The 26,910-nt window shown below is 43.0% G+C and overlaps 2 protein-coding genes across 5 annotated transcripts in view; one reads left to right on the top strand and one right to left on the bottom strand.

Annotated features, from left to right (window-relative positions):
- Positions 1-9,327: 9,327 nt before the first annotated feature.
- Positions 9,328-25,047, bottom strand: qng1 (Q-nucleotide N-glycosylase 1). Its single transcript, XM_068030031.1, has 5 exons — positions 24,726-25,047; positions 20,555-20,911; positions 19,439-19,698; positions 16,867-17,062; positions 9,328-11,127 (listed from the first exon to the last, which is right to left on the bottom strand). The coding sequence occupies exons 1-5, from the start codon at positions 24,736-24,738 to the stop codon at positions 10,898-10,900; spliced, it is 1,056 nt and encodes a 351-aa protein (XP_067886132.1). The 5' UTR covers positions 24,739-25,047; the 3' UTR covers positions 9,328-10,897.
- LOC137369208 (kinesin-like protein KIF27) overlaps positions 24,820-26,910 on the top strand; it is a 213,962-nt gene continuing 211,871 nt past the window's right edge. The window contains exon 1 of one of the 4 annotated variants that reach the window (XM_068030028.1): positions 24,820-24,890. The gene's annotated coding sequence lies outside the window, so the exon portion shown is untranslated. Of the gene's footprint in view, positions 24,891-25,183; positions 25,509-26,910 lie in introns of those variants that run through there. The other 3 variants (XM_068030026.1, XM_068030027.1, XM_068030030.1) reach the window with 3 other exon arrangements.

Genomic DNA, 26,910 nt, shown 5'->3' with positions numbered 1-26,910 from the left:
GAACTTAGGGCTTGGATTAGTACCTGGGAGTATGATGTTATTGCTATTACTGAGACTTGGTTGAGGGAAGGGCATGATTGGCAACTAAATATCCCAGGATATCGATGCTTCAGGCGGGATAGAGAGGGAGGTAAAAGGGGTGGAGGAGTTGCATTACTGGTCAAAGAGGATATCACAGCTGTGCTGAAGGAGGGCACTATGGAGGACTCGAGCAGTGAGGCAATATGGACAGAACTCAGAAATAGGAAGGGTGCGGTAACAATGTTGGGGCTGTACTACAGGCCTCCCAACAGCGAGCGTGAGATAGAGGTACAAATATGTAAACAGATTATGGAAAGATGTAGGAGCAACAGGGTGGTGGTGATAGGAGATTTTAATTTTCCCAACATTGACTGGGATTCACTTAGTGTTAGAGGTCTAGATGGAGCAGAATTTGTAGGGAGCATCCAGGAGGGTTTTCTAGAGCAGTATGTAAATAGTCCAACTCGGGAAGGGGCCATACTGGACCTGGTGTTGGGGAATGAGCCCGGCCAGGTGGTTGACGTTTCAGTAAGGGACTACTTTGGGAATAGTGATCACAATTCCGTAAGTTTTAGAATACTCATGGACAAAGACGAGAGTGGTCCTAAAGGAAGAGTGCTAAATTGGGGGAAGGCCAACTATACCAAAATTCGGCAGGAGCTGGGGAATGTAGATTGGGAGCAGCTGTTTGAAGGTAAATCCACATGTGATATGTGGGAGGCTTTTAAAGAGAGGTTGATTAGCGTGCAGGAGAGACATGTTCCTGTGAAAATGAGGGATAGAAATGGCAAGATTAGGGAACCATGGATGACAGGTGAAATTGTGAGACTAGCTAAGAGGAAAAAGGAAGCATACATAAGGTCTAGGCGGCTGATGAAAGACGAAGCTTTGAAAGAATATCGGGAATGTAGGACCAATCTGAAACGAGGAATTAAGAGGGCTAAAAGGGGTCATGAAATATCTTCAACAAACAGGGTTAAGGAAAATCCCAAAGCCTTTTATTCATATATAAGGAGAAAGAGGGTAACTAGAGAAAGGATTGGCCCACTAAAGGACAAAGGAGGAATGTTATGCTTGGAGTCAGAGAAAATGGGTGAGATTCTAAATGAGTACTTTGCATCGGTATTCACCGAGGAGAGGGACATGACGGATGTTGAGGTTAGGAACAGATGTTTGATTACTCCAGGTCAAGTCGGCATAAGGAGGGAGGAAGTGTTGGGTATTCTAAAGGGCATTAAGGTGGACAAGTCCCCAGGTCCGGATGGGATCTATCCCAGGTTACTGAGGGAAGCGAGAGAGGAAATAGCTGGGGCCTTAACAGATATCTTTGCAGCATCCTTAAACACGGGTGAGGTCCCGGAGGACTGGAGAATTGCTAATGTTGTCCCCTTGTTTAAGAAGGGTAGCAGGGATAATCCAGGTAATTATAGACCGGTGAGCCTGACGTCAGTGGTAGGGAAGCTGCTGGAGAAGATACTGAGGGATAGGATCTATTCCCATTTGGAAGAAAATGGGCTCATCAGTGATAGGCAACATGGTTTTGTGCAGGGAAGGTCATGTCTTACCAACTTAATAGAATTTTTTGAGGAAGTGACAAAGTTGATTGACTGAGGGAAGGGCTGTCGATGTCATATACATGGACTTCAGTAAGGCGTTTGATAAGGTTCCCCATGGCAGGCTGATGGATAAAGTGAAGGCGCATGGAGTCCAAGGTGTACTAGCTAGATGGATAAAGAACTGGCTGGGCAACAGGAGACAGAGAGTAGTAGTAGAAGGGAGTTTCTCAAAATGGAGACGTGTGACCAGTGGTGTTCCACAGGGATCCGTGCTGGGACCACTGTTGTTTGTGATATACATAAATGATTTGGAGGAAAGTATAGGTGGTCCAATTAGCAAGTTTGCAGACGACACTAAGATTGGTGGAGTAGCAGATAGTGAAGGGGACTGTCAGAGAATACAGCAGAATATAGATAGATTGGAGTGTTGGGCAAAGAAATGGCAGATGGAGTTCAATCAGGGCAAATGCGAGGTGATGCATTTTGGAAGATCCAATTCAAGAGTGAACTATACAGTAAATGGAAAAGTCCTGGGGAAAATTGATGTCCAGAGAGATTTGGGTGTTCAGGTCCACTGTTCCCTGAAGGTGGCAACGCAGGTAAATAGAGTGGTCAAGAAGGCATACGGCATGCTTTCCTTCATCGGACGGGGTATTGAGTACAAGAGTTGGCAGGTCATGTTACAGTTGTATAGGACTTTGGTTCGGCCACATTTGGAATACTGCGTGCAGTTCTGGTCGCTACATTACCAAAAGGATGTGGATGCTTTGGAGAGGGAGCAGAGGAGGTTCACCAGGATATTGCCTGGTATGGAGGGCGCTAGCTATGAAGAGAGGTTGAGTAGATTAGGATTATTTTCATTAGAAAGACGGAGGTTGAGGGGGGACCTGATTGAGGTGTACAAAATCATGAGAGGTATAGACAGGGTGGATAGCAAGAGGCTTTTTCCCAGAGTGGGGGATTCAACTACTAGAGGACACGAGTTCAAAGTGAAAGGGGAAAAGTTTAGGGGGGATATGCGTGGAAAGTTCTTTACGCAGAGGGTGGTGGGTGCCTGGAACGCGTTGCCAGCGGAGGTGGTAGATGCGGGCACGATGGCGTCTTTTAAGATGTATCTAGACATATACATGAATGGGCAGGAAGAAAAGAGATACAGACCCTTAGAAAATAGGCGACATGTTTAGATAGAGGATCTGGATCGGCGCAGGCTTGGAGGGCCGAAGGGCCTGTTCCTGTGCTGTAATTTTCTTTGTTCTTTGTTCTTTGTACAGACATGAGAGTGCACCAGCAAATAAGGTTAGAGTAGGGGAAAATGGTAAAAAGACAGAATTAAAGGCTGTATATCTGAATGCTCGCAGCATTCATAACAAGATGGATGAATTGATAGCATAAATAGAAATAAATGGGTATATATATGGTTCAAGGCTGGAAACTGAATATTCAAGGGTATTTGACATTTGAGAAGGATAGGATGAAAAGAAAAGGAGGTGGGGTAGCTCTGTTAATAAAGGGTGAGATCAGTGCAGTAGTGAGAAAGGAAAGAAGTCACTGGTGGGAAGAGAGCAGCTAAAGTAAGTGTTGGTCCCTTAGAGGATGAGACTGGGGAATTAATAATGGGAAACAAAGAAATGGCAGAGACTTTGAACAAGTATTTTGTATTTGTCTTCACAGTAGAAGACACAAAAAGCATCCCAAGAATAACAGAAAATCAAGAGGCCAAAATAAGGGGGAGCTTAAAACAATCAAGGGATATAGAGGATTGGATAAGGAAAAAAAAGGTTTATGGCAGATTCAGAGTGCTGAAAACAGCGGAGGCCCCAGAGGAGTATATAAAGTGAGGGGGGGGGGGGGGTGGGGGTACTTAAAAAAGTAATTAGGAGACCGAAGAGGGGACATGAAAAAACACTGGCAGGCAAGATAAAGGAAAATCCCAAGGCGTTTTATAAGTATATTGAGGGCAAGAGGATAAGCAGGGAAAGAGAAGGGCCCATTAGGGACCAAAGTGACAATCTGTGTGGAGCCGGGGGACATCGGTGAGGTTTTAAATGATTACTTTTCTTCTGTGCTCACTATGGAGAAGGACGATGTAGGTGTAGAAATCAGGGAGGGGGAATTGTGATATACTTGAACAAATTATCATTGAAAGGGAGGAAGTATTAGCGGTTTTAGCGGGCTTAAAAGTGGATAAATCCCCAGGCCCAGATGAGATGCATCCCAGGCTGTTATGTGAGGCAAGGGAGGAGATAGCAGGGGCTCTGACACAAATTATCAATTCCTCTCTAGCCACAGGAGAGGTACCAGAGGACTGGAGGACAGCGAATGCGGTACCATTATTCAAGAAAGGTAGCAGGGATAAACCAGGTAATTACAGGCCGGTGAGTCTATCATCAGTGGTAGGGAAACTATTAGAAAAAATTCTGAGGGACAGGATTAACCTCCACTTGAAGAGACAGGGATTAATCAGGGATAGTCAGCATAGCTTTGTCAGGGGGAGATCATGTCTAACTAACTTGATTGAATTTTTCGAGACAGTGACTAGATGTGTAGATGAGGGTAAAGCAATTGATGTAGTCTACATGGACTTCAGTAAGGCTTTTGATAAGGTCCCGCATCGGAGATTGGTTAAGAAGGTAAGAGCCCATGGGATCCAGGGCAATTTGGCAAATTGGATCCAAAATTGCCTTAGTGGCAGGAGGCAGAGGGTGATGGTCGAGGGTTGTTTATGCGAGTGGAAGCCTGTGACCAGTAGTGTATCGCAGGGATTGGTGCTGGGACCCGTGACGTTTGCAGCGTACATTAATGTTTAGACATGAATATAGGAGGTATGATCAGTAAGTTCGCAGATGACACAAAAATTGGTGTTGTCGTAAATAGTGAGGAGGAAAGGCTTAGATTACAGGATGATGTTAGATAGGCTGGTAAGATGGGCAGAGCTGTGGGAAATGGAATTTAGTCCTGAGAAGTGTGAGGTGATGCATTTTGGGAGGACTAACAAGGCAAGGGAATATACAATGGATGGTAGGATCCTACGGAGGGTCAGAGGGACCTTGGTGTGCTTGTCCATAGATCACTGAAGGCACCAGCACAGGTAGATAAGGTGTTTAGAAAGGCATATGGGATACTTGCCTTTATTAGCCAAGGCATAGAATATAAGAGCAGGGAGGTTATGATGGAGCTGTATAAAACGCTAGTTAGGCCACAGCTGGAGTATTGTGTCCTGTTCTGGGCACCACACTATAGGAAGGATATGATTGAACTGGAGAGGGTACAGAGGAGATTCACCAGGATGTTTCCTGGGCTGGAGCATTTCAGCTATAAGAGAGACTGAAAAGGCTAGGGTTGTTTTCCTTAGAGCAGAGAAGGCTGATGGGGGACCTGATTGAGGTATACAATTATGAGAGGCATTGATAAGTTAGATAGGAAGAAACTTCTTCCCACAGCAGAAGGGTCAATAACCAGGGGGCATAGATTTAAGGTAGGGGGCAGGAGGTTAGAGGGGATTGGAGGAAAAACTTTTTCACCCAGAGGGTAGTTGGAATCTGGAACGCACTGCCTGAAGGGATGGTAGAGGCAGGAACCCCCACAACATTTAGCAAGTATTTAGATGAGCACTTGAAATGCCATAACATACAAGGCTATGGGCCAAGTGCTGGAAAATGGGATTAGAATAATTAGGTGCTTGATGGCCGGCACAGACACGATGGGCCGAAGGGCCTGTTTCTTTGCTGGGGTGGTGGTGGTGTCGTGATAATGTCACTGGACTTGTAATCGAGAGGCTCAGGCCTTGGTGACATGGGTTAAAATCCCACCACGGCAGATGGTGAAATTTGAATTCAACTAATTAAAAAGGAATCTGGAGTTAAAGCTGGTCTAATGGTGACCATGAAACCATTGCTGATTCTTTGGGGTAGCACAGTGGTGCAGTGGTTAGCACTGCAACCTCACAGCTCCAGGGACCCGGGTTCGATTCTGGGTATTGCCTGTGTGGAGTTTGCAAGTTCTCCCTGTGACTGTGTGGGTTTTCGCCGGGTGCTCCGGTTTCCTCCCACAGCCAAAGACTTGCAGGTTGAGAGGTAAATTGGCCATTATAAATCACCCCTAGTATAGGTAGGTGGTAGGGGAATTGAGAGAAGGTGGGGATGTGGTAGGAATATGGGATAAATGTAGGATTAGTATAAATGGGTGGTTGATGGTCGGCACAATCACTAGAGAAATTAGTACTAGGAAAATTAATGACTCTAAAGGCTGTCAAGTCCCCAGGACCTGATGACCTGCATCTGAGGTCTTAAAAGAAGTGGCTGCAGAGATAGTGAATGCATTGGTTGTAATCTTCCAAAATTCCCTTTTTTTCTGGAAAGATCCCGGCGGATTGGAAAAGCACACATGTAAGAAAGGATGGAGGCAGAAAGCAGGAAACTATAGGCCAGTTAGCCTAACATCTGCCATTGGGAAAATGCTAAAATCCATTATTAAGGAAGTAGTAGCAGGACATTTAGGAAATCATAATGCAATCAGGCAGAGTCAACATAGGGTTTTATGAAAGGGAAATCGTGTTTGACAACTATCTTAATTACCTGCCCACTGCATCACCATCAGAACTCCACCCTGCATCTTTGCCGCCATTGGTAAAATCACCATAATCCCCATTTTATGCCCCACCCCCACCTCCGTTCCTGTCCGCTGGATCCACTTAAAGTTCAGCCTTCCGTTAAAAACTTCACATTTTAGGGAAGAAATTCACAGGATTTCCATATTTTAAAAATATGTAACTCTCAATATCATGGTCAGAAAATCTACACATCATTTAATTTTCCATTAAGAAAACATATAATATTTGATATAAATGTGTGCATGTTTGTACCCACATTTAAAGGGGTATTGCCTTGATGAAAGAAGTTGTTAATGTGTGTGCAAGTACAACATAAAAACTAAAATAGCTTTAATCAAACAAAAGCTTGCATTCATATAGCACCCTTAACATAAAGAAAAACATCCCAAGGGATTACACAAATGGAAGTTGTCAGGGAAAGGGATGCTAGCTATGGAGATAAAGACTAGTAGGGGATGACCAAAATCAGGCTAAAAAGATGGGTTTTCAGAAGACTTTTAAAGGAGCAGGATATTGGTGGACCTGCAGAAGAGGTTAGAGGGAGAGTGGAGCCAATGCCACCAAATAATCCGTCACTGGTGAGGTAAAGGGAGGGAGCTTTATAAAAAATATCAGAATCAGAGGACTGAAAGGTGTCGCGGAAGGTAAATAAGACTTGGAGGGCATTGTAGAGATAGGTTACTGCAAGGCAATGACACAATTTCAGAAGATTGACTAGTTTAAATTTACTATGTTGTGTGACAGGAGCCAGTGTAGGTCAATAATGGGCAAATGGGACTTAGTGTGGAACAGGAAACAGGTTGAATGGGACTTAGTGTGGAACAGGAAACAGGTTGCTGCGCCTTAGACAATTGGGAGTTTGTAGAGGATGACGGCATTGGAATGATCAAGACCGGAGGTGACAAAGGTGGATAACGATTTCAGTGGCAGAGAGGTAGCAATGTTCCACAGGTGGTGTCGATGGTTAGGATGAGATTTAAAACTCAGCTTAGTATCAAAAAGAATGCCAAGGATTTGTCAGGGGCAGAGGGTTAACAAGGTATTGTTCAAACAAATGTGGAATGCACAAAAATTTGCTGTTCTGCTTCAGCGACCAATTTACTGAGCAACTTGTGACTCAAACTATTACTGATCATTCCAAATATTATGCGCCTATACTTGAAGAATCTCATTCATCACATTAATGGCAGGTAGTACTAGTAAGGCATTATCTAAGTTGTATATGTTTAATAATTTGTACATTTTAAACAATGCTTGGGCATTAAAGGGCTTTATATATTAAATCTATCTGCTGGTAGGGGCATGTGGGTGGCTGGTAGATCTACAAGGGGGTACACAATAAGTTAATGTTGGGAACCTCTGCAATACAAAATTCAAGAGAAACTTATTTACCCAAAAAATGGTAAGAATGTAGAACACGCTACCACAAATAATGGAGGCAAATAGCCTAGATGCATTTAAGGGGAAGCGAGATAAGCACACGATGGAGAAAGGAATAGGATATGTTGATACAGTTAAAGTAGGGTGGGAAGAGGCTCATGTGGAGCATAAAAGCCAGCATAGATCAGTTGGGACAAATGGCCTATTTCTGTGCTACACACTTGCTGAAACTCAATGATGTAATTCTTTTCCCATCCTCTCTTGCATTCCTCTTTCCCTTCTCCTTCATATAGACATTAAGCCTCCTCTTAAATGCATCTGCTTCAACCTCTCCACGTGGCAGAGTTCCACCTGCTCATCATTCTGTGTGAAGAAAAACATTAGGCCATTTCATTGCAGCTGGGAAGTTGATCTGATAGAGGTCATCAGGCTTATGAAGGACTATAACAGAATAAATGACCAGCAAGGCAGTAATGAGATGGGACAAAGAAGAAAAAAGCTTTATATTGCAATCAGAAAATGGAATTTTCTAGTGTAAACTGTTACCGAAATAGTACTAAAGTACTTTTAAAATAGAATTAGATGGCTGCTTGAAAAAGAATGTTAAATGGTCTAGGGAGAGAGCAGGATTAGATTAGGTGACCCATGTGGTGAAATACAGACTTAAATGATTCAATGACCTGTTTCTGTACAGTAATAGCATGATTTTATAAATGTAATTGTATCGTAAAATTGAGTATTTTAAAATGAAAATTATTAGCCCTAAACTTACCCCTGTAACACACACTTTAACAAGTTGTTCAGTGCAGTTAATGAGGATATTTAATGTAGACTTTAAAACTCTTTGGAGCCACTTTTTTCTTTGTGTCTACGAGTGGTGTGCACAAGGTTTTCCGTACAATCTCCCACAGTACACATCTCAACTGGTTGATTTTACAAGATGCAGAGATGTACTCTCACAGATAACTCGTGTTCTAGTTCCTTCTTCTCCCAGTGAAGTAATCCTTGTTCAGCAACTCCCCATTCCAGCATGACTTTGATCAGAAGGAATGATTGCAATTTAAATTTGAGGTTTATTTGATCCTTCTATCATCCTAATAAATTTCCCAAACCCACCCAGGATTGTGCGCATTTTACAAGTTTGCAGGATAGGGTGAATATCACAAACTAAATTTCAAACTACTATGCCTTACCAACAGCTTTATAACTGCGAATATGTTGCAAAAACCCAAGCTGTTTAGTATTGATTTTGAACCAGCTATTCAGTGCAATAGGTTGCTGAAAGGATAACTGTGAAACTTGATATATAATTTGCATGTTTTCCCACAGGATCTCTAAACTAGATTTTAAGAACCTGAAACTTAATTTATGGGGATGAACACTAACTGGCACCATGAGCTGGTGTCTCTAATGTGCAGTAACATTAGTCCAGACTTCCAACAGGCATTTCAAACAGTAATACTGACCTTTAACACAGCACCAATAATAATTTTAATTCTATTGAATTTGGACCCTTTCCCATGAGCACAAATGAACTTCAGTTTCTTGATTACCGCTTATGAAACTTAAAACCTGATGCCAAAAATTCAAAGTCAGCAAAACAGGATTCTGAAATGTCTGTCAGGCTAACAATTTTAATACTCCTGTATCAATAAATTCAAGAGGTCTGCTCATTTCTGATATTTCCTGTAAAATTCAGCCACTGGTTGCAACTGCCACATAACATAATTGAAATAAAAACTGGAACCATATGGACATTGATGAATGCAGAAGTGACAGTTTTATTTGTTGCCACACTTTCAAATTTAACAAGTGAGATTTACATTTCCAGTACAAAATTAAAATTTAAAATTACAGCTTCAAAGTATGTGGGGCAATCATCTTCCCCAACTTCCATTCAGGTCTCTCCCCTGAACTCCTGCCAACAGGTAGGGTCCTTACCAGGCAACCCCCACTCCCATCCCGATTGATGCCAAATCAGACAATCAGATACTGGGACCAGCCGTACGGTAATTTTGATCAAAAACACATTAAGAGTGCATTTTTTTAAATTGCTGGTTTACAAAAAATGCTGAGTGCAGGTCTGAACCGTTATAAAAGCTCTGGTTGGGCCACAAACAGAGAAATGCATCCAGTTCTGGGCACCACACTTTAGGAAGGATGTGAGAGTCCTTGAGAGGGTGCAGAGCAGATTTACCAGGATGGTCTCAGGGGTGAGGGATTTTAGCGACAAAGGTTAGATTGGCCAAGTTAGGGTTGTTCTCCTATGGAGCAAGGAAATTGAGGGGCGATTTAATAGATTAGGTGACCCATGTGATGAAATACAGACTCAAATGGGCCAATGACCAGTTTCTTTACAGTAATAGCATGATCTTATAAATGTAACTGTATTGTAAAATTGAGTATTTTAAATGAAAAGTATTAACCCTAAAAGGTACGCCTGTAACACAATTTAACAAGTACAAAGTACAAATTTATGACAGGTTTAGACAACATAGCCAAAGAAAAGCTGCTCCCCTTAGCTGATGGTACATGGACTAGGGATACAAAATTAAGATTTTGGGTAAGAGATGCAGGGGGGGTGGATGTGAGAAGAATTTTTTTTTAATGCTGCAACTGGTAATGGCCCGGAACTCACTGCCTACGAGGGTGGTGGAAGCAAAGACAATGAATGATTTCAAAAGGAACTTGGATCTGCACTTGAGTGAAACAAACATGCAGGGCCATAGGGACTGCGCGAGAAATGGGAATGACTGGATTGCTCTACAGACAGCGGACATGGGCTTGATGGGCTGAATGGCCTCCTTCTGCGCTGTAATAACTATACAACTATAATCTGGCCTGCTCTGCAAATTTCAAACGGCAGTTTTTAAAATACGTTGTCCCTTCCATTTGGAAGAGAATAGAAGGATGTTACCCTTGATATGTAACCAACTCCCACACGCGAGCAAATACTATTCTCACTTGGCTCTGAGCACATGTACTAGACCAGCTCACTGAAGACGTTCATCAAATTTCCCTTAGCTTCCTTTTGAGGGAGGATAGTTGATTTTTGTTCTGCGCTGCCACTGCACATGGGAGATGCTATTAGGAACTCAGAGTGAACTGAATTAGCCTGGATCTCTAACCTATTTGGAGAAGAGCAGTGTTCTATGTTGTACAGTGTACTTGTGTTACCTACAACAATGTTCTATAAAAGATTATTTTGATTCCCAATTTCAGAGATGTAAACTAAGACAAGAGCCTGCAATTTAGCATGTGTGAGCACCCCACAGTTTTTTCCCAAAGTAGGCTGTGTGCCTTTGCTTCATGGAAACTGCATAGCATCCAACTAGTAGTAGATGCAACGTACACGATGGATGGGAATATCGGCCATGTCCTCTCGGTGCTCTCTTGCATAGTCCCACAGGTAGTAATCGATCAAAACAGAATTGATGTCTTCATTTATACATCCTTGCTGCGCTCCAAGTTCCAGAATGCGACGCCATATTAACTCAACACACCAAATGGAGCAGCCTCGGATCTCCACTTCCTGACAATCACCCGAATGGAAGAGCATACCTAGGTGAATTAAAAAGACAATTCTAATTCCAGTAAAAATGGTTACAGCAACAAAAACCTGAACCAAATTAAAGATTATAAAATATCAGATTGTGAAATTCTATTTTAATTTTCTGGATGTACATATTGACAAACCAACAGTTAATGCCAAAATGGAATGTTCTGGTTATCAACTGAATAATTGCGGGGATGGATCAGTCTTTTTCCAAACTGTCTTCCATTTTAATCAGCACAATTAGCTCATTTGCCATTTTCAGATCTGTTTGGATGTGATGCTATTTTGCAGCTACTTGGGGCTGAATTTTCCAGACAGAGAATATTTTCAGCTGTTGGGGCCATTTACAGGTCCGTAACCCAGCTGTCAGAGCAACACGTCTTCTGGGTCAATTTTCAGGAAGGCAATCAATTGGCAGGCTGCCTCTGGGTTTTCCGTTCAATTAGGGATGGCGGGTGGGTTGAGGAGGGAGGGAGGGAGGGCCAATCAGGGCACTGGAATTTTCATAGCGGCCAGAGTGACAGCGTGCTGCTAAGATGAAAGCTTCAAAGGAGACAGAGCGAAATGACTGCAAGAAAAGGCTGAGGGAACCGGCAGCCACTTTTGCACCTTGAGCACTGTCTGTGAGAGCAGTCTTTAAGAACTGCTCTTGCAATGGCAAACCTCTGCATGTGGATGCCTTCAGGCTTGCAGTTTCCACCATTAAACGGTCAGAATGCATCTTTTACGCTTCAACCTTCCGCTATGCAGCCACCTCCCCCAAGCAGCTGAGGTTCTGATACAGAGTGGGGCTCGTGCGACGCTATCAAAATTGCAATGCCCTTCGGAATTTGCTGCCAATTGCCCATTTAACAAGTTTAATTGGCTTCCCATCACTGCACAGAAGCCGTACATGGAAAGGAGGGAGGAAGTAGGAACAAGTTGGGGAACCGGTATGTTGCATTTTTCTCTGATTTTTGTTCACTCCCCACCTCCAAAGGCCTGGTACAACTCCCCCAATGGAGTCACCCCAGCCACATTTTGTTAATGTAAAATAAAGAACTGATCAAATTCAAATCCTTGCCTCTGCTTACAGTAAAAATTCTTTCAGAGCAGAAAATGATTTGTGAATTGATAAACTTATAGTAGAATGGCAGTTAACATAAATGGAACCCAAAAATCTTCTACTGGTATGTAAATAGAAAGCAGACAGTAAGAGGTGGAATAAAAACACGAAATGCTGGAAATACTCAGCAGGTCTGACAGATCTGTGGAGAGAGAAGCAGAGTTAACGTTTCAGGTCAGTGACCCTTCTTCAGAACTGGCAAATATTAGAAATGTCAAAAGGTTATAAGCAAGTAAAGTGGGGGTGGGGCAAGAGATAACAAAGGAAAAGGCGTAGATAGGACAAGGTCACAGAATAGCTGACCAGAAGGTCATGGAGCAAAGATATGTTAATGGTGCGTTGAAAGACAAAGCATTAGTACAGAAAGGGTGTAAACGGACTGAAAATTGAACAGCCGCAAGTACAAACATGAAAAAAACAGTGGGTAAACAAACTGAACAAACTAAGATGAAATAAAACAAAAAAATATATAAAGGAAAAAGAAAATAACTAAAAATAAAAGTAAAATGGGGGGGGGTGCCTGTCATGCTCTGAAATGATTGAACTCAATGTTCAGTCCGGCAGGCTAGCGAGCCTAATCGGTAAATGAGATGCTGTTCCTCGAGCTTGCGTTGATGTTCACTGGAACACTGCAGCAATCCCAGGACAGATAGGTGGGCATGAGAGCAGGGGTGGTGGGGGGTTGAAATGGCAAGCAGCCGGAAGCTCGGGGTCCTGCTTGCGGACTGAGCAGAAGTGTTCCGCAAAGCAGTCACCCAGTCTGCGTCTGGTCTCCCCAATGTACAGGAGACCACATTGTGAGCAGCAAATACAGTATACTACATTGAAAGAAGTACAAGTAAATGGCTGCTTCACCTGAAAGGAGTGTTTGGGGCCTGGGATAGTGAGGACAGAGGAGGTAAATGGGCAGGTATTACACCTCCTGCGATTGCAGGGCAAGGTGCCGTGGGAAGGGGATGAGGTGGTGGGCGGTAATGGAGGAGTGGACCCAGGGTGTCACGGGGGGAACGATCCCTTCGGAATGCTGACAGGGGACGGGAGGGGAAGATGAGTTTGGTAGTGGCATCACGCTGGAGGATGATCCTTTGGATATGGAGGCTGATGGGGTGGAAAGTGAGGACAAGGGGAACTCTGTCACGGTTCTGGGAGGGAGGGGAAGGGGTGAGGGTGGAGGTGCAGGAAATGGGCTGGACATGGTTGAGTTTGTTCAGTTTGTTTACCCACTGCTTTTTTCATGTTTGTACTTGCAGCTGTTCAATTTTCAGTCCGTTTACACCCTTTCTGTACTAATGCTTTGTCTTTCAACGCACCATTAACATATCTTTGCTCCATGACCTTCTGGTCAGCTATTCTGTGACCTTGTCCTATTTACACCTTTTCCTTTGTTATCTCTTGCCCCACCCCCACTTTAGGCAAAGAAAAACTGTTCCCATTAACAAATTGTACAAAGACTAGGGGACACAGATTGAAGGTTTTGGGCAAGAGATGCAGTGGGGAGGGGGTGGGGGGGGGGTGAGGGGAAATGTGAGAAAGTACTTTTTTAAACACAGAGTGTTAATGACCTGGAACTCTGCCCACGAGGCTGGTGGGAGCAGAAGCAATGATTTCAAAAGGAAATTGGATGGGTATTTGAATAAAATAAACTTGCAGGGCTACGGGGATTGAGCAGGCAAGTGGGACTGACTGGATTGCTCCACGGAGAGCCAGCACGGAATCGATGGGCCGAATGGCCTCCCTCTGTACCATAAACGTGTATGACTATTATGATGATCTTTATCTGCAGGATCACATCCTCAGACACATGGAATCAACATGAATGAAGTGGGAGCAGAAAAGTGATGATGCTTTGGCAACATAATGGTTGTGATGTTGAATAGTGCAACATATGTTAAGATATTTATTATAGGTGTGGAAATTGACAAATGTTAATTAAGTAAATTTAGTGCAGTTAAGTTGATGGAAACCTTTTTTACTTTTTACACCCTTCCCCCCCCCCCCCCCCAACATATGTATCTTCTATTTAATTTATTTAGATTTTTCTTTCCTTTATCAGAACTGATTGGCACCTTAACTATTTTCCTGTCAATCTGCTACAGTTTTGTATATGGCCTCTTCATAGTTATGCTACCACAGATGCTTTCCTATTCCTCAGTAGTGGTGACTTACAAAAGTTCAGTATTTACAAGTTAGTAGAAGCTGGCATCAACCCATCATAATATAGGCTGAATTACCTCGAGAGATCTGAAGATACATATACAGACTGAGGGAGGGAAGATTCCAGTCATGTACATAAAGTTCGAGCACTGAATTAACTGGATATTGTATCGATGGTCCACATTCCACCCCGCCACCCACAAGAATTCTCTCTCACTTTTTTCTTATATCTCAGCTGATGTTATACCTCATTTCCCTCTCTTCCTCAAATCTGGGGAATTGAATTCCTCCATTCTGTTCAGCAGCGCCTCACCTCCGCTGTAATGCTATTCATCTTCAATCGTCTGTGCCAAATACATGGTGACAGCGGTCAGAGACAGACATGTGATAGTGACTCTCTTTACCTTAACTAGGAAAGGAGAGGAACATAGATAGCGCCCACAGGCTGCTGTTGTTGATCTGGAGCTCACTGCAGCGGGAGACTGCGGATTTCAAAACAGGCCGGAAACCTGATGCCCAGATGATTTCTGGGTCTTGACCCTGCCCTTCAATTGATAATACCTTAGTTGGGCAGGTGCCGAGCTCAGTACTCAATTAGCGGCGCCGAGCATTTACAGGAGGTGGGAGCTGCCTGCCTGGCGCCAGAGACAAAGGCAAGTGGCAGTCATGATGCGGTCTGCCACTGCCTTGTCAAAGATAGCAGAATGAAGTGAGGCAGCGGTTACATAATGAAAAAAAAAGTCCTGCACTGGACCCAGTGCAAGATCCCTGTGGGACGAAAATATTCCTTCCTCAAACAAAGTTAACCCCCTGCACCTCCTAGTAGGTTTCAAAGTTGCCTAAGGAATAGTTTGAAACAGGCTGACTGAAAATCCTTTGACTTGCGAGCATTGTGGCCATGGATCCTGGACCACTGAAGAGAAAATACAGAGAATTGGTACCTTCTGATATTTTAAAAAACCTGAGCATTTCAATACTAAATAGGATCTTCTGTTACAGGAATCTGGTGTTTGGAGCCACAAACATTCACTCCCTCCACTGACACACAGTGGCAGCAGTGTGTACCATCTACAAGGTGCACTGCAGCAACACACCAAGGCTCCTTAGACAGCAAAATAAAAGCAAAATACTGCGGATGCCAGAAATCTGAAATAAAATATTTGCTAGTTCTGAAGAAGGGTCACTCACTGATCTGAAACGTTATCTCTGCTTCTCTCTCCACAGATGCTGCCAGACCTGCTGAGTATTTCCAGCATTTCTTGTTTTTATTACTTCTTAGAAAGCACCTTCCAAACCCACGACCTCTACCACCTCGAAGGCCAAGGGCAGCAGATGCATGGGAACACCACTACCTGCAAGTTCCCCTCCAAGCCACACACCATCCTGACTTGGAACTGTATCACCGTCCCTTCACTGTCGCTGGGTCAAAATCCTGGAACTCCCTTCCTAACAGCACTGTGGGTGTACCTACACCACATGGACTGCAGCAGTTCAAGAAGGCAGCTCACCACCACCTTCTCAAGGGCAATTAGGGATGGGCAATAAATGCTGGCCTAGCCAGCGACACCCACATCCCACAAACAAATAAAAAAAAGCTTCCCTCAGTATGATGTCAAAAATGAATCTTTGGATTGATTATTGCACAGTATAACAAATTATGAAAACATACTTTAGTTGTTTGGTAGTACAGAACTTGAGAACTGCTGAAAATAGAGACATGTTGTCGAAGTTTTTCACCTTGCACTCATCAGGACAATACACAAGAATAACCAGCTGATCAAAATAAGTGACAGCCATTTGCTGGTCCATCCCTCAGGGCAATGCCTTGACCTTTGTCAAGCTGCCTGGTATAAATTTCAAACAAAGCTTGCCAGTTAACGGTCAGTCACCGTAAACTGGTGCATTCTCCATGGCAACGCCTTTACCAATCAGCACTCTCTTCTCATGCAGTATAAGTTGTTGTTCTCCCTTACATTGGTTATTCTTGCATATTGTCCTGATGAGTGCAAGAAGAAAAGCTTTGACAACATGTCTCTATTTTCAGCAATTCTCAAAGCATACTTTATTGCTTTTTAAAACAAATGCCCCAAGACAGCTGGAAGTCCGTCCTGTTCAGTATTACAAGAATCCTAACATTTTATAAAGAAAAGATGAAGTTTGTTGCTGCTGCTTACTGGGAGCCACCCGTTTGTGTTTACATAAAGTACACCTAACCAGTCAATACTGCTTCAAAATCAGGACACTCAACTCGGTTGCTGGATTTCGCAACACATCTTGGATGATAAGTTCAGCCATTTGTTTGAAACAGCTAATATTGATCTCTGGATCATTAATTGGTTATGCATATTCATGGACTTTACAGTTGTCCAATTATATTGAACCTGAAAAGGTGGATGTCTGGTCTATTAGTGACTCCTGTTCACATACTGCACAGTGTGACTCCTTCCCCATAATTATGCTGCATGGTACTAAATTGATTGCAAACCTTGTTTAAGTTTTTCCATGAGTTTTTCTGAGTACTTCATTGCTCCAAGGTGGACAAGTGCCTGAGGGATTCTGTAGTCTGCAAATATAGTCAGGCTGGCTATATCATGAAAGACACCATCTCCTTTTCCTTCCAGCAGGCCCCAGATATCCGCTATAAGGATTTGTGCCCTTTTGTAAAAAGCAACTTTCTTGCCCTAAATGACAGAAGGAAAATAATTGTGAAGACGTAAAATTTTCATTACATATAGCGAAATCATACCTCAAATCCTCATATCAACTCTGGAGAAGTTTGAGAATTCTGTTCTTTATAATTGGTGTCAGTGGCTGCTATGCCATCATTCTACTACCTATCCCATCACAACAAAACAAAATGTACCTACATAGAACTATAAAACTCTTAACCCTGTGCTGTGACTCAGATTCATGACCACAATGGATCTTACTAACCTCTAGACGATTAGGGTGTCAAGCTGTGGCAGAAGAACAAGGAAAAAGGGATGCACTGGTGTGCAGCCTAAATTGCAGGCTTGATAAACATTTGGGACAGAGTGCGAGTGTACTACTGAGGTGGGATTTAAACCCGTTCCCCCAGGGCAGTAGCCTTGGTCTCTTGATTCCTAGTCCAGCAACAGTATCACTACACCACCATCTCCCCGGGCTAAACCTTGAATGTTACGATCAATTCTGGCTACTGAGACAGAAGGAAAACATCAAAGCAAAGATGGCCACAGAGCTGATCCCTATGGAGACAGAGCATAAGCTAGAAAAATTCAGAATTGTTGGCTTTGAAAGGAGCCTTATAAGTGCATGACACTATGATAAGCAGAAAGTTAAATTTAGAGCACTTTTATATCAAACCAAGATTAAACAGCTAAAAAGTAAGTTGACTACTTATGTCAGGAAACATCACTTAAAGCAAAGAGTGATCAATACCTGCAATGGTCTTCTGGGTAAGATCAACAGAATGATTATTTGCCAGACGTATCAGTCCTTCCGTGGATTGACTGCTCCTTAATCACAACGGTTGCATGTTAACCTCAATAGCTATCTGTAGTAGATATTTGTCCCTGCAATTTGTAGTGCTACACATGAGCTGATTTGGATTGATTGCTGCTTTAATCACAGCAGTAATTCGTGGCTTCCTAACAGATGCACTGTTGTGATTAAGGCAGCAATCAATCCACAATTTAAGCACAAAGATTGAATTCTAGCAACACTAGTTTGAATTACTATTGAAGTGAACGATTAAAACAGCAACTTACAACACTACGATTTACTATTGAGGTTACCTATAAAGCAAAGCACAGCCAAAGGTACCAAGATCCAAGCAACTTGAGACCAGCACAACTGCAGCAACTTCAGGCCCAGGCAAAGCAGACAGCTGCAGGCTCAGCAAGGCAATGTGCCTCAGCAGGCTCCACTTCTGATTTCCTCTCCAGACTCCAGGGTGCACATGCAGGTGGCACAACCGATTGAGTGTGCATGTGCAGTTCCAAAACAGCTCTCCAGCTCCCTAGATGGTCTTCAGGCTCTCCCGTTGAGGTGCACAACACAGAAGGATTGATATGCTTTTCAAGTAATTACTCCAACCCACACATACACCCCCTGCACATCCACTTGTTTATTGACTGGCAAATCCTTACTAGCTTCCTGCTATATTAGCATCACCTGAGATCCGGAGGCCATTGTGTACTTGCACTTCTTGTTTTCCAGTTCTGATTTTAATGACCATGTCTGAATTAAAATTGTAGTCTTGGCCTTGGTCCCTTCATTCTGAAGTATGTAATTTTTACCACTTCCAGAAGAGGGAAAAAAAAACAAAACCACGAAGTAACTAATCACTAATTAGGACATAAAGTCTTCTATTTTACCAGCCAGGAACAAATAGAATTACAATTGCAGAACACTAAATAAGGCAATTTTCACAAAAAGTTAACTATAACTCTACTTTCTGCATTCCACAACATCACCATTCTCGCATGATTTGCACCTTTCTCAGCCATAATGTACAATCCTAGCAGCATTCTGAACTCTGTAGCCTGTCTACCTGACAATGTGGGTCAAATTACATATTGCAGAGAACTTGAATCACTCCATAGCAGACAGGATGAAATTACACATTTCAGACAAGTTTTTTGTCTTTGCTATTTCTTGTTCTCACTCTCCAAAGGAAGGAATCAAAAATCAGGCCCAACCCACTTGTTTTGCAAATAGACACTGCCAAAATAGAAGAGTTAGATTTCAGGGTTCATATATGTTTCTACAGAATAATGAACTGAATGGAATTAATAGCCTTCCTACTCAGAAGATTTTTGAGCGAGATACTTTTTTGTAAATTCCTTGTGTTCAGCAACAAAAAACAAAGTTTCAGTAAAGAATTCCTCCAGTTATGTGCTAGTATCATCATAAGCATAGTGGGAAAGTTTCCTATATTCAAAATTCTTGACAATTCCAAACATAGCAAATTTTCCCATTTACTTACAATGTTCAATACTACATAGCAATCAGAGGAAATATCTCACTCCTCACCACTGACAAAAAGAAAAGCGGCCTAACCACAGCAGGCTCACCTGAAATGTAGTTTCATCCCTATATGAAGGAAAATTTTCCACCACAAGCCGTAACAGCTTCTGGGCACTATTCTCACTCTTCTTAATGCAATTAAGGAATGAACCATCAAACTTCTCCAGCAGTATGTTTCCAGCCTCCTTAAGCACTTTGAGGCGTTCTTCAATCAGAGGCATTGGAACATCAGTGTCCGAACTTAGCACATGTTTCAACTGATCCAGAGTTATGTTAGCGAAATATGATGCACTGGTAATGGGAATGCCTTAACAGGAAGAAATAAATACCAAAGAGTATTAACATAATTACTCCTCCTGCTACTGAGAAAAACTCTAGATCTGATCAAGGTAAATCAATGGGCAAATGTATCATATAATATGGCTCTTATCGAAGTCACAAATGACATGCAATGGTGACTGTGACAAAGGTAAACAATCCCTCTTCATCCTTCTCAACCTATCTTTTGGATAGGTATATGGATAAAGGAGAATGATGGGGTATAGATTAAATTGTCCTTGACAGAGGACAAAGGATCGGCACAACATTGTGGGCCGAAGGGCCTGTTCTGTGCTGTATGTTCTATGTTCTATCTGCAGTCTTTGACATGGTTGCCTACCATCCTCCTCCAACACCTCTCCAATGTCGTAAAGCTGGGTGGGCTGCTCTCAACAGGCTCCATTCTTATCTATCTAATCATAGCCAGAGTATCACCTACAATGACTTCACTTCCAGCTCCCACAACGTTACCACTGGTGTCCCCCCAAGGATTTCCTATTTCCATGCTGTACCTCAGAGACATCATCCAAAAGCACATTAGTTTCACATGAATGCTGACAACACCCAGCTTTACCCCACCGCCAACTCTTTCCACTCCTCCATTGCTGTTAAATTATCACACTGTTCATACAACATCCAGTCTTGGATCAGCAGAAATTTCCTCCAATATTGGGAAGACTGAAGCCATTGTTTTCGGTCCATGTTCCAAAAAACGTTCCCTAGCAACAGTCTGAAGCCAACTGGACTTTAAGGCCAATTTCTTTAGAACCTATCTAGAAGACATTGTGGACTCTGAACCTAATTTTCAACAAAGATAAGAGAATAAAATTCAACTGGGAACTAACCTTCATCTAACGCTCTGTTAATAGCAGCACAAAGTGACCAAAAGCCACTATGCATTTTGCCTTTGTACTTGATCAAACACTTATGATCATCATTTTCCGACCAAAAGGAAAAATTGAGGGTATCGGTAACAAATACCCAGTTGATAGAGGCTTCGCTCATTGTTTGTGGGTTCAGGTCGTGGAGCAACTTCCATCCTGTTGCATCAAATTCCTTTGAATTTCTTTTTTCAAAAAGCATTTCAGCAACCTTTTGAACTCCATCTTCTGAAATAGAGACATCTTTGCTGTTCTCAGTTATAAATTTTCCAGCTTCCCTTGGTAGCAGCGGTGCATCCATTTCTTTTTCCTTTATTAAATCTTGAGAAAAATGAATAAGTTAAAAACATGAACAGAACTTTGCCATATTTCAAAAGAAAAGGTACACTAGCATCAGATTCTGATGACTCAGTCCAGTTTGTATCTGCACAGCCAAATAGGCAGAACCGACAATTGATAAACAATATTTTGACATTTAAAATAAGATTTGTCCTATTATGTTAACATGCTGTCAGCAGCCTCAGTCCCTAGAACAGTCCGCTCTGCAAATTGCACTGCTACTCCATCACGTTGGTCATCTGGGAAAACTTGCAATGCAGTTATACCTGTCTTAAGCAAAGCTTATGTTCACCCCCACACCTTTATTTAAACAAATATAGGCTCAGATGTTCAGTGTAATGTAGAACTGTGCCATAGAGAGCAGGAAGATCCCAGTTACAGTAGGATAATGAGACCTTCGGGGAAGGGGTGCAAGAGGGGAGAAAAAGATAACAAATGAATAGAAGCAAGCAGTAACTGATGCATTGTCAGTCTCATCATCCTCCAATGACGAGGATGTGAGGGTCCTCGAGAGGGTGCAGAGGAGATTTACTAGAATGGTTTCAGGGATGGGAGATTTTAGTTGCAAGGTTAGGTTGAAAGGCTGAGGTTGTTCTCCTTGGAGCGAATAAGATTGAGGGCAGATTAGATGGAGGTGCACAAGACTATGACAAGCTTAAAAAAGGTAGATAAGGAAAAACTGTTCCATTAACAGATGGTACAAAGACTGGGAGACACAGATTGAAGGCTTTGGACAAGAGGTGCAGGGGAAATGGGAGGAAGAACTTTTTAAACACGTAGTGCTAATGACCTGGAACTCGCTGCCCACGAGGGTGGTGGAAACTGAAACAATCAATGATTTCAAAGAAAATTGGATGGGCACCTGAAGGAAATAAACTTGCAGGGCTATGAAGATCGAGTGGGAGTGACTGGATTGCTCTGTGGAGAGCTAGCATAGACTTGATGGGCCAAATGGCCTCCTTCTGTGCTGTATATGACTAATATAAATGTGACATATTTAAAAAATCAGTGACAGTGCAGAATATACACGAACACCAATTAATTTTGCTGCCCATTATATCAATATAGCCAAGTGTTACTGATAAAATCTATAAAATATGAGTATCCACTAAATTGAATGGGATTATGCAAGTACTGCAATTCTACTTTGGGAATTATTGGTTAAAACCTTTACATTCGCTCTTGAAAATTGGACAAATTCTAATAGTCCACTGTTGCACTTAAAGGGGCTGAAAAGACCTTTGTCAGCACTTGTGTTTAAGCATTCACCTATTTCATACAAGAACATATTAGCCATAGGATTGACTTATGAAAATAAAATATATTAAATTCTCTTTCTGGCATGGAAACCAACGAGCAAGTTCTATACACTGTCTAGGTTGTCACTGACAGGAAATGTCCTGGAAATTAATCAGCACAAGGACACTCAAAAGAACGTGGGTATGCTCTCTGACCAATCATCTAGACCAGGGGTCGCCAACCTTTTCTTTAGTGAGCTACTTCTGATAAAAGGAAAAGAACGCACTAAGCGGCGCATTAGGTCATTGGCAAATGACAAATACCCGAGATGTCTCAGGCAGCTGCCAGTAATAAAGATGGCGCTGCTCAATTTTGCACAAAAGGCAAGCAAACCCCCTTCCCCCTATAGCCACTTTTCTTCGCCCCCACTCCAGCCTGCTCGCCACAAACGCACCCCACCCCTTGCCAGTCGGCGCTCGTTCCTCCGCTTGCCACTTGGCACTGGCTGCTCCCCACTTGAAGGCACCCTCACTGCTCACTCCCCCGCTGCTCAAACACCCCATCACAGTTTGCTCCCCCGTTGTCACTCATTCGGTATTCGCCATTGGCCCCCATGCTTGCCACTCGAGCCCACTTGGTGCACCCTCGGCGTTTGTCGCCGGCCCTCCCACTCACCACTCGGCCCCCACTCGCACTCTCCCCCAGCATTAACTGCTGGCGTCCCAACTCGCCACTTGTTCGTCCTGTTGACGTCAGCACGAGGTGACATCAGTGTGGTGACGTCAGGATTCACATGCGCGGATTAACTCGCAATCGACATGCTGGTGAACGCTGATCTAGACTGTACACATTGAAACTATTTAACAAAGGATACATGACTAGATTGGGAAGTCAACAAATTAATCATAGGTCTCATGGTTCAAATCAAGATTGCATCATAGCTGTCACAGACAGCAGGAGTGCTCTGAAGTTTATTTTTAACAATATGGTAGAACCATTAAAATAAGCCAAGAGAGTACACAATTTTAAATTAGTGAAACATAATTCTTAAAACATGTTACTCTCTAAACACGTACTTCACAGTGCAGGAGGCGGCCATTCGGCCCATCATGTCTGCACTGGCTCTTTGAAAGAACAATTCACTCAGTTCCATTCCGCCACCTTCTCTCCGTAACCCTGCACATTCTTCCTTTTCATATAATAGTCTAATTCCCTTTTGAATGCTTCAATTGAACCTGCCTCCACCACACTCAGGCAGTGCATTCCAGACCTTAACCACTGTGTGGAAAAGTTTTTTCCTCATATCACTTTTGCTTCTCTTACTAAATACTTTAAATCTGTGCCCACTCGTTCTCGATCCTCACACGAGTGGGAACAGTTTCTCTCTACCTACCCTGTCCAGACCTCTCATGATTTTGAATACCTCTATCAAATCATCTCTCAGCCATCTCTTCTCCAAGGAAAACAGTCCTAACTTCTTTCTTATGCCTGGAACCATTCTAGAGATTCTTTTCGGTACTCTCTCCAATGCCCTCACATCTTTCCTAAAGTGTGGTGCCCAGAACTGGACGCAATACTCCAGCTGAGGCCGAACTAGCGCCTTATACAAGTTCAACATAACTTCCTTGCTCTGGTACTCTATGCCCCTATTAATAAAGCCCGAGATACTGTATGCTTTATTAACCATTCACTCAACCTGACCTGCCACCTTCAATGACTTATGCACATATACACACAGGTCCCTCTGCTCCTGCACCCACTTCAGAACTGTACCTTTTATTCTATATTGTCTCTCCATGTTCTTCCTACCAAAATGAATCACATTTCTCAGCATTGAACTTCATCTGCCACGTGATAGAAACTTGAAACGTCCCGATGACCGTTGCGCACCAAGAAATCAGACAGGTTTCCCTTATTTCTTATAAATAAATACTTATTTCTCCAGGTTGCACTGTCTTTATGCTCAGGAACAAACCCCGCTGCAGCCGCTGGTTCTTTCTGTAAGGGAGCGGTGCAAGCTCACAGCAGTACAGAACCAGGCACTCCCAAGGCTGACAACTCAACACTGCGCTCTGTTGGGCGAGGAAATCTCTGGATTTCACATGCTGCTGGTACAAGTCACCGGGGACCTCAACGATCTCCAAACATTAGGGTCCCGCTGAGCAGTTCTGTAAAGCGGCAGTGACCTATAAATCGACAATTTGGGTTGACTACCCACAAGTTACGATGATTTTCGTATCTATTCTTTGAAGCTGATACTAGCAGATGCATAGCCTACTATCCGCACTATAAATTAACGAGCCCCTTAACCCAAAGCGCCTCTCCCCAAATACATTTAGATGTGCAAAATGATACTGTACACTTCTGATTGTAAAAGTGCACAAAGCAGTGCTATACTACCCATCTACCTGTTAACTTAAGATCAACCGTTTTCCTATTTGCATTGGGAATAAAATCAGAACATGAAAACAAGGAGAATGTACCTTAAGTTTTGGTGAGAATAGACTATAGTACAGAATTACCCAATATAAATAAAATCATTGTGCAGCAACAGTACCTTCAGGTTTCATGAAACATGGACCAAAGTTTCTTTCAACACGCAGCTCAGCCTTCCTTCTGTGACGTCACCAGGGGGCGTGGCCTCTCCGGCAAACACCGCTAGGCCTGGCGGATCGTTTAATGCAGTAAGAAGTGCAAATTCTTACTCCAACCAACAAACTAGGTAAGCTCGTATTTCACCTTGCAAACAGCGACGACCGTAAAATCCGGGCCAATTATTACAGATCAGGCACGGCCAGCATTCCACTGAATACTAGCCACGCTGAAAGGAGGAAGCGCGTTCAGTGCAACCTCCCGATTTGAATCAACCGACCGTTAATTTGTCAGCAGCCGTTGGCGCATGCGCACGGAGGACTGCCATTTACCGCCAGCGTTTGCGCGTGCGCATTCCCCGAGTCACTCCCCCCGCCGCCATCTTTATGAGAACCAGAACTTAGCCGGAAGTGATGTTGCTAGGACACAATAATAAACATAGTGTAACTGCAAGCTGCCGGCAGCGCAATTGAGAACAGTCCCTTCCATCCTCATTAAATGTACAGGTATCTTCTTAGATAAAAACAGCTGGGTGGAAGGTAAGTAAAAGAGAAGCAAGAGGTAGGGGTGGAATAAATTGAATACAGCAACAGAGACAAAGCGAGCGTGAAGGAAGAGACGCCACCGGTAGAGGCTCTGAGGCAAAGAGCTGGGCCGGCAAAACAATGTTTCGGTTCAGCTGTCTGCCGAGAGCAGGGTGGCAGAAGCTACAGCCTGAGTGACTGCAGCTGCCAGGATAGAGCTCCGGGTTAGTGATTAAAGGAAAACACATCACTTTCTCCATTGTTAACATAAGGCTGTATCAATGTTTTCGGACTGGTTGTCGAGGCTGAAATATTTCTTCTTGTTTTGGAAGACGTTTTTCTCTCTGTGTATCGTACTGTTCCAGCTATGGTTGTTAGGAATTCTTTTGCATTACTGTACCACCCCTTTAGTGGTTATGAGGTTGTTTTTGAGTATTGATGGGACCATTTTCCGTCTTTGGTTCCTGTTGCTGAAAGGGTTTGACTTTTGGTAGTTCTGCTGATTCCGAGGCACAGTCTCTCTCTTTCACTTATGACTGTGATTTCTTGACTCTATACTGGCTTGGCAGCTCCACTCTTATGTTAAAATTCTCATAGCCTGTTGGTGAAGGATAGTACTGGAGCTAATCTTTACTCTGTCTTACATTTATTTACAGTGTGAAACATTACAAGTAAAGACTTCCTAATGCAACCACACCATTGTTTCAATAAGTGTCTCTTTATATGAACTCAAATGAAACCCCATTTAATGCCCACCACTGGCATATAATTAAACACTTAATATACAATTAACATCCTATTTACAAATGCATAACCAGATTCTCCACAATTATGGTTCTGTTTTCTGCCGGTGTCTCCATTTCCTCAGAGATCTTTTCTTCAGTTCTTAATCTATAGGATCTAGTATTCTCTTGCTTTTGCTGGCATTAATTTCCCTTCCAATGTTACAACGTAACAAAACAAAGAGCAGGAGAAGACCAGCAGATTGATCGAGCCTGTCTGTATTATCATGGTGACACATCTGCACATCATGACCCCCATCTCTCCCCTTCTCCTCACCCACCAGCCACATATTGTCCTAGGAGGAGCAAAAAAAGCTGGAAAATTCATCTCTGAATCCCAAAGGCAATCATACAAGTTCCAAAAGACTACATGACTGGGAGGCACGCCTCCAAGACTCACTTACTTGATGTATGCATTGCAGTCCATATTAAATTGCCTCACATTTTCCCCTGTCTGATCCCTCCTATTTCTGAACTATTCTTTAGCGCTATTTGTGTCTCCCAGACGTCTGTGCACCTTGTTTCTACTCTCTAATATTTCAGCCTAGTGCCCACCCCCTGCCCAATTTAGTTTAGACCCTCTCCCACAGCACTAGTTAACCTTATCACGAGGTCTTTGGTCCCAGTTCTGTGGAATTGAAACCCGTCACATTAAACAGGTCTTTCCTGCCCCAGAATTAGTCCCAGTGCCCTAGGCATCTGAAGCCCTCCCTCCTGTGCTATTTCTCCAGCCACCTATTAACCTCTTTTATCCTATGATTCCTATACTCACTGGTTCATGCTACTGGGAGTGATCCAAAGATTATTTCCTTTTGAGGCCCTGCTCTTTAATTTCCTCCTGGAC

This window comes from Heterodontus francisci, chromosome 4 (genome assembly GCF_036365525.1).
Source record: "Heterodontus francisci isolate sHetFra1 chromosome 4, sHetFra1.hap1, whole genome shotgun sequence".
In the NCBI taxonomy this organism is placed as follows: Eukaryota; Metazoa; Chordata; class Chondrichthyes; order Heterodontiformes; family Heterodontidae; genus Heterodontus; species Heterodontus francisci.
Note: the sequence above shows the minus strand (reverse complement) of the source record. Positions and strands in the feature narration are given on the sequence as shown.

Coding starts and splice junctions, on each gene's coding strand:
- qng1 (XM_068030031.1), bottom strand. Junction 19,699..20,554: donor TAACAGAGCGTTAGATGAAG/GTTAGTTCCCAG, acceptor CTTCCTGTTAAG/GCATTCCCATTACCAGTGCA. Junction 11,128..16,866: donor CATGGAAAAACTTAAACAAG/GTTTGCAATCAA, acceptor TAATTCACCTAG/GTATGCTCTTCCATTCGGGT.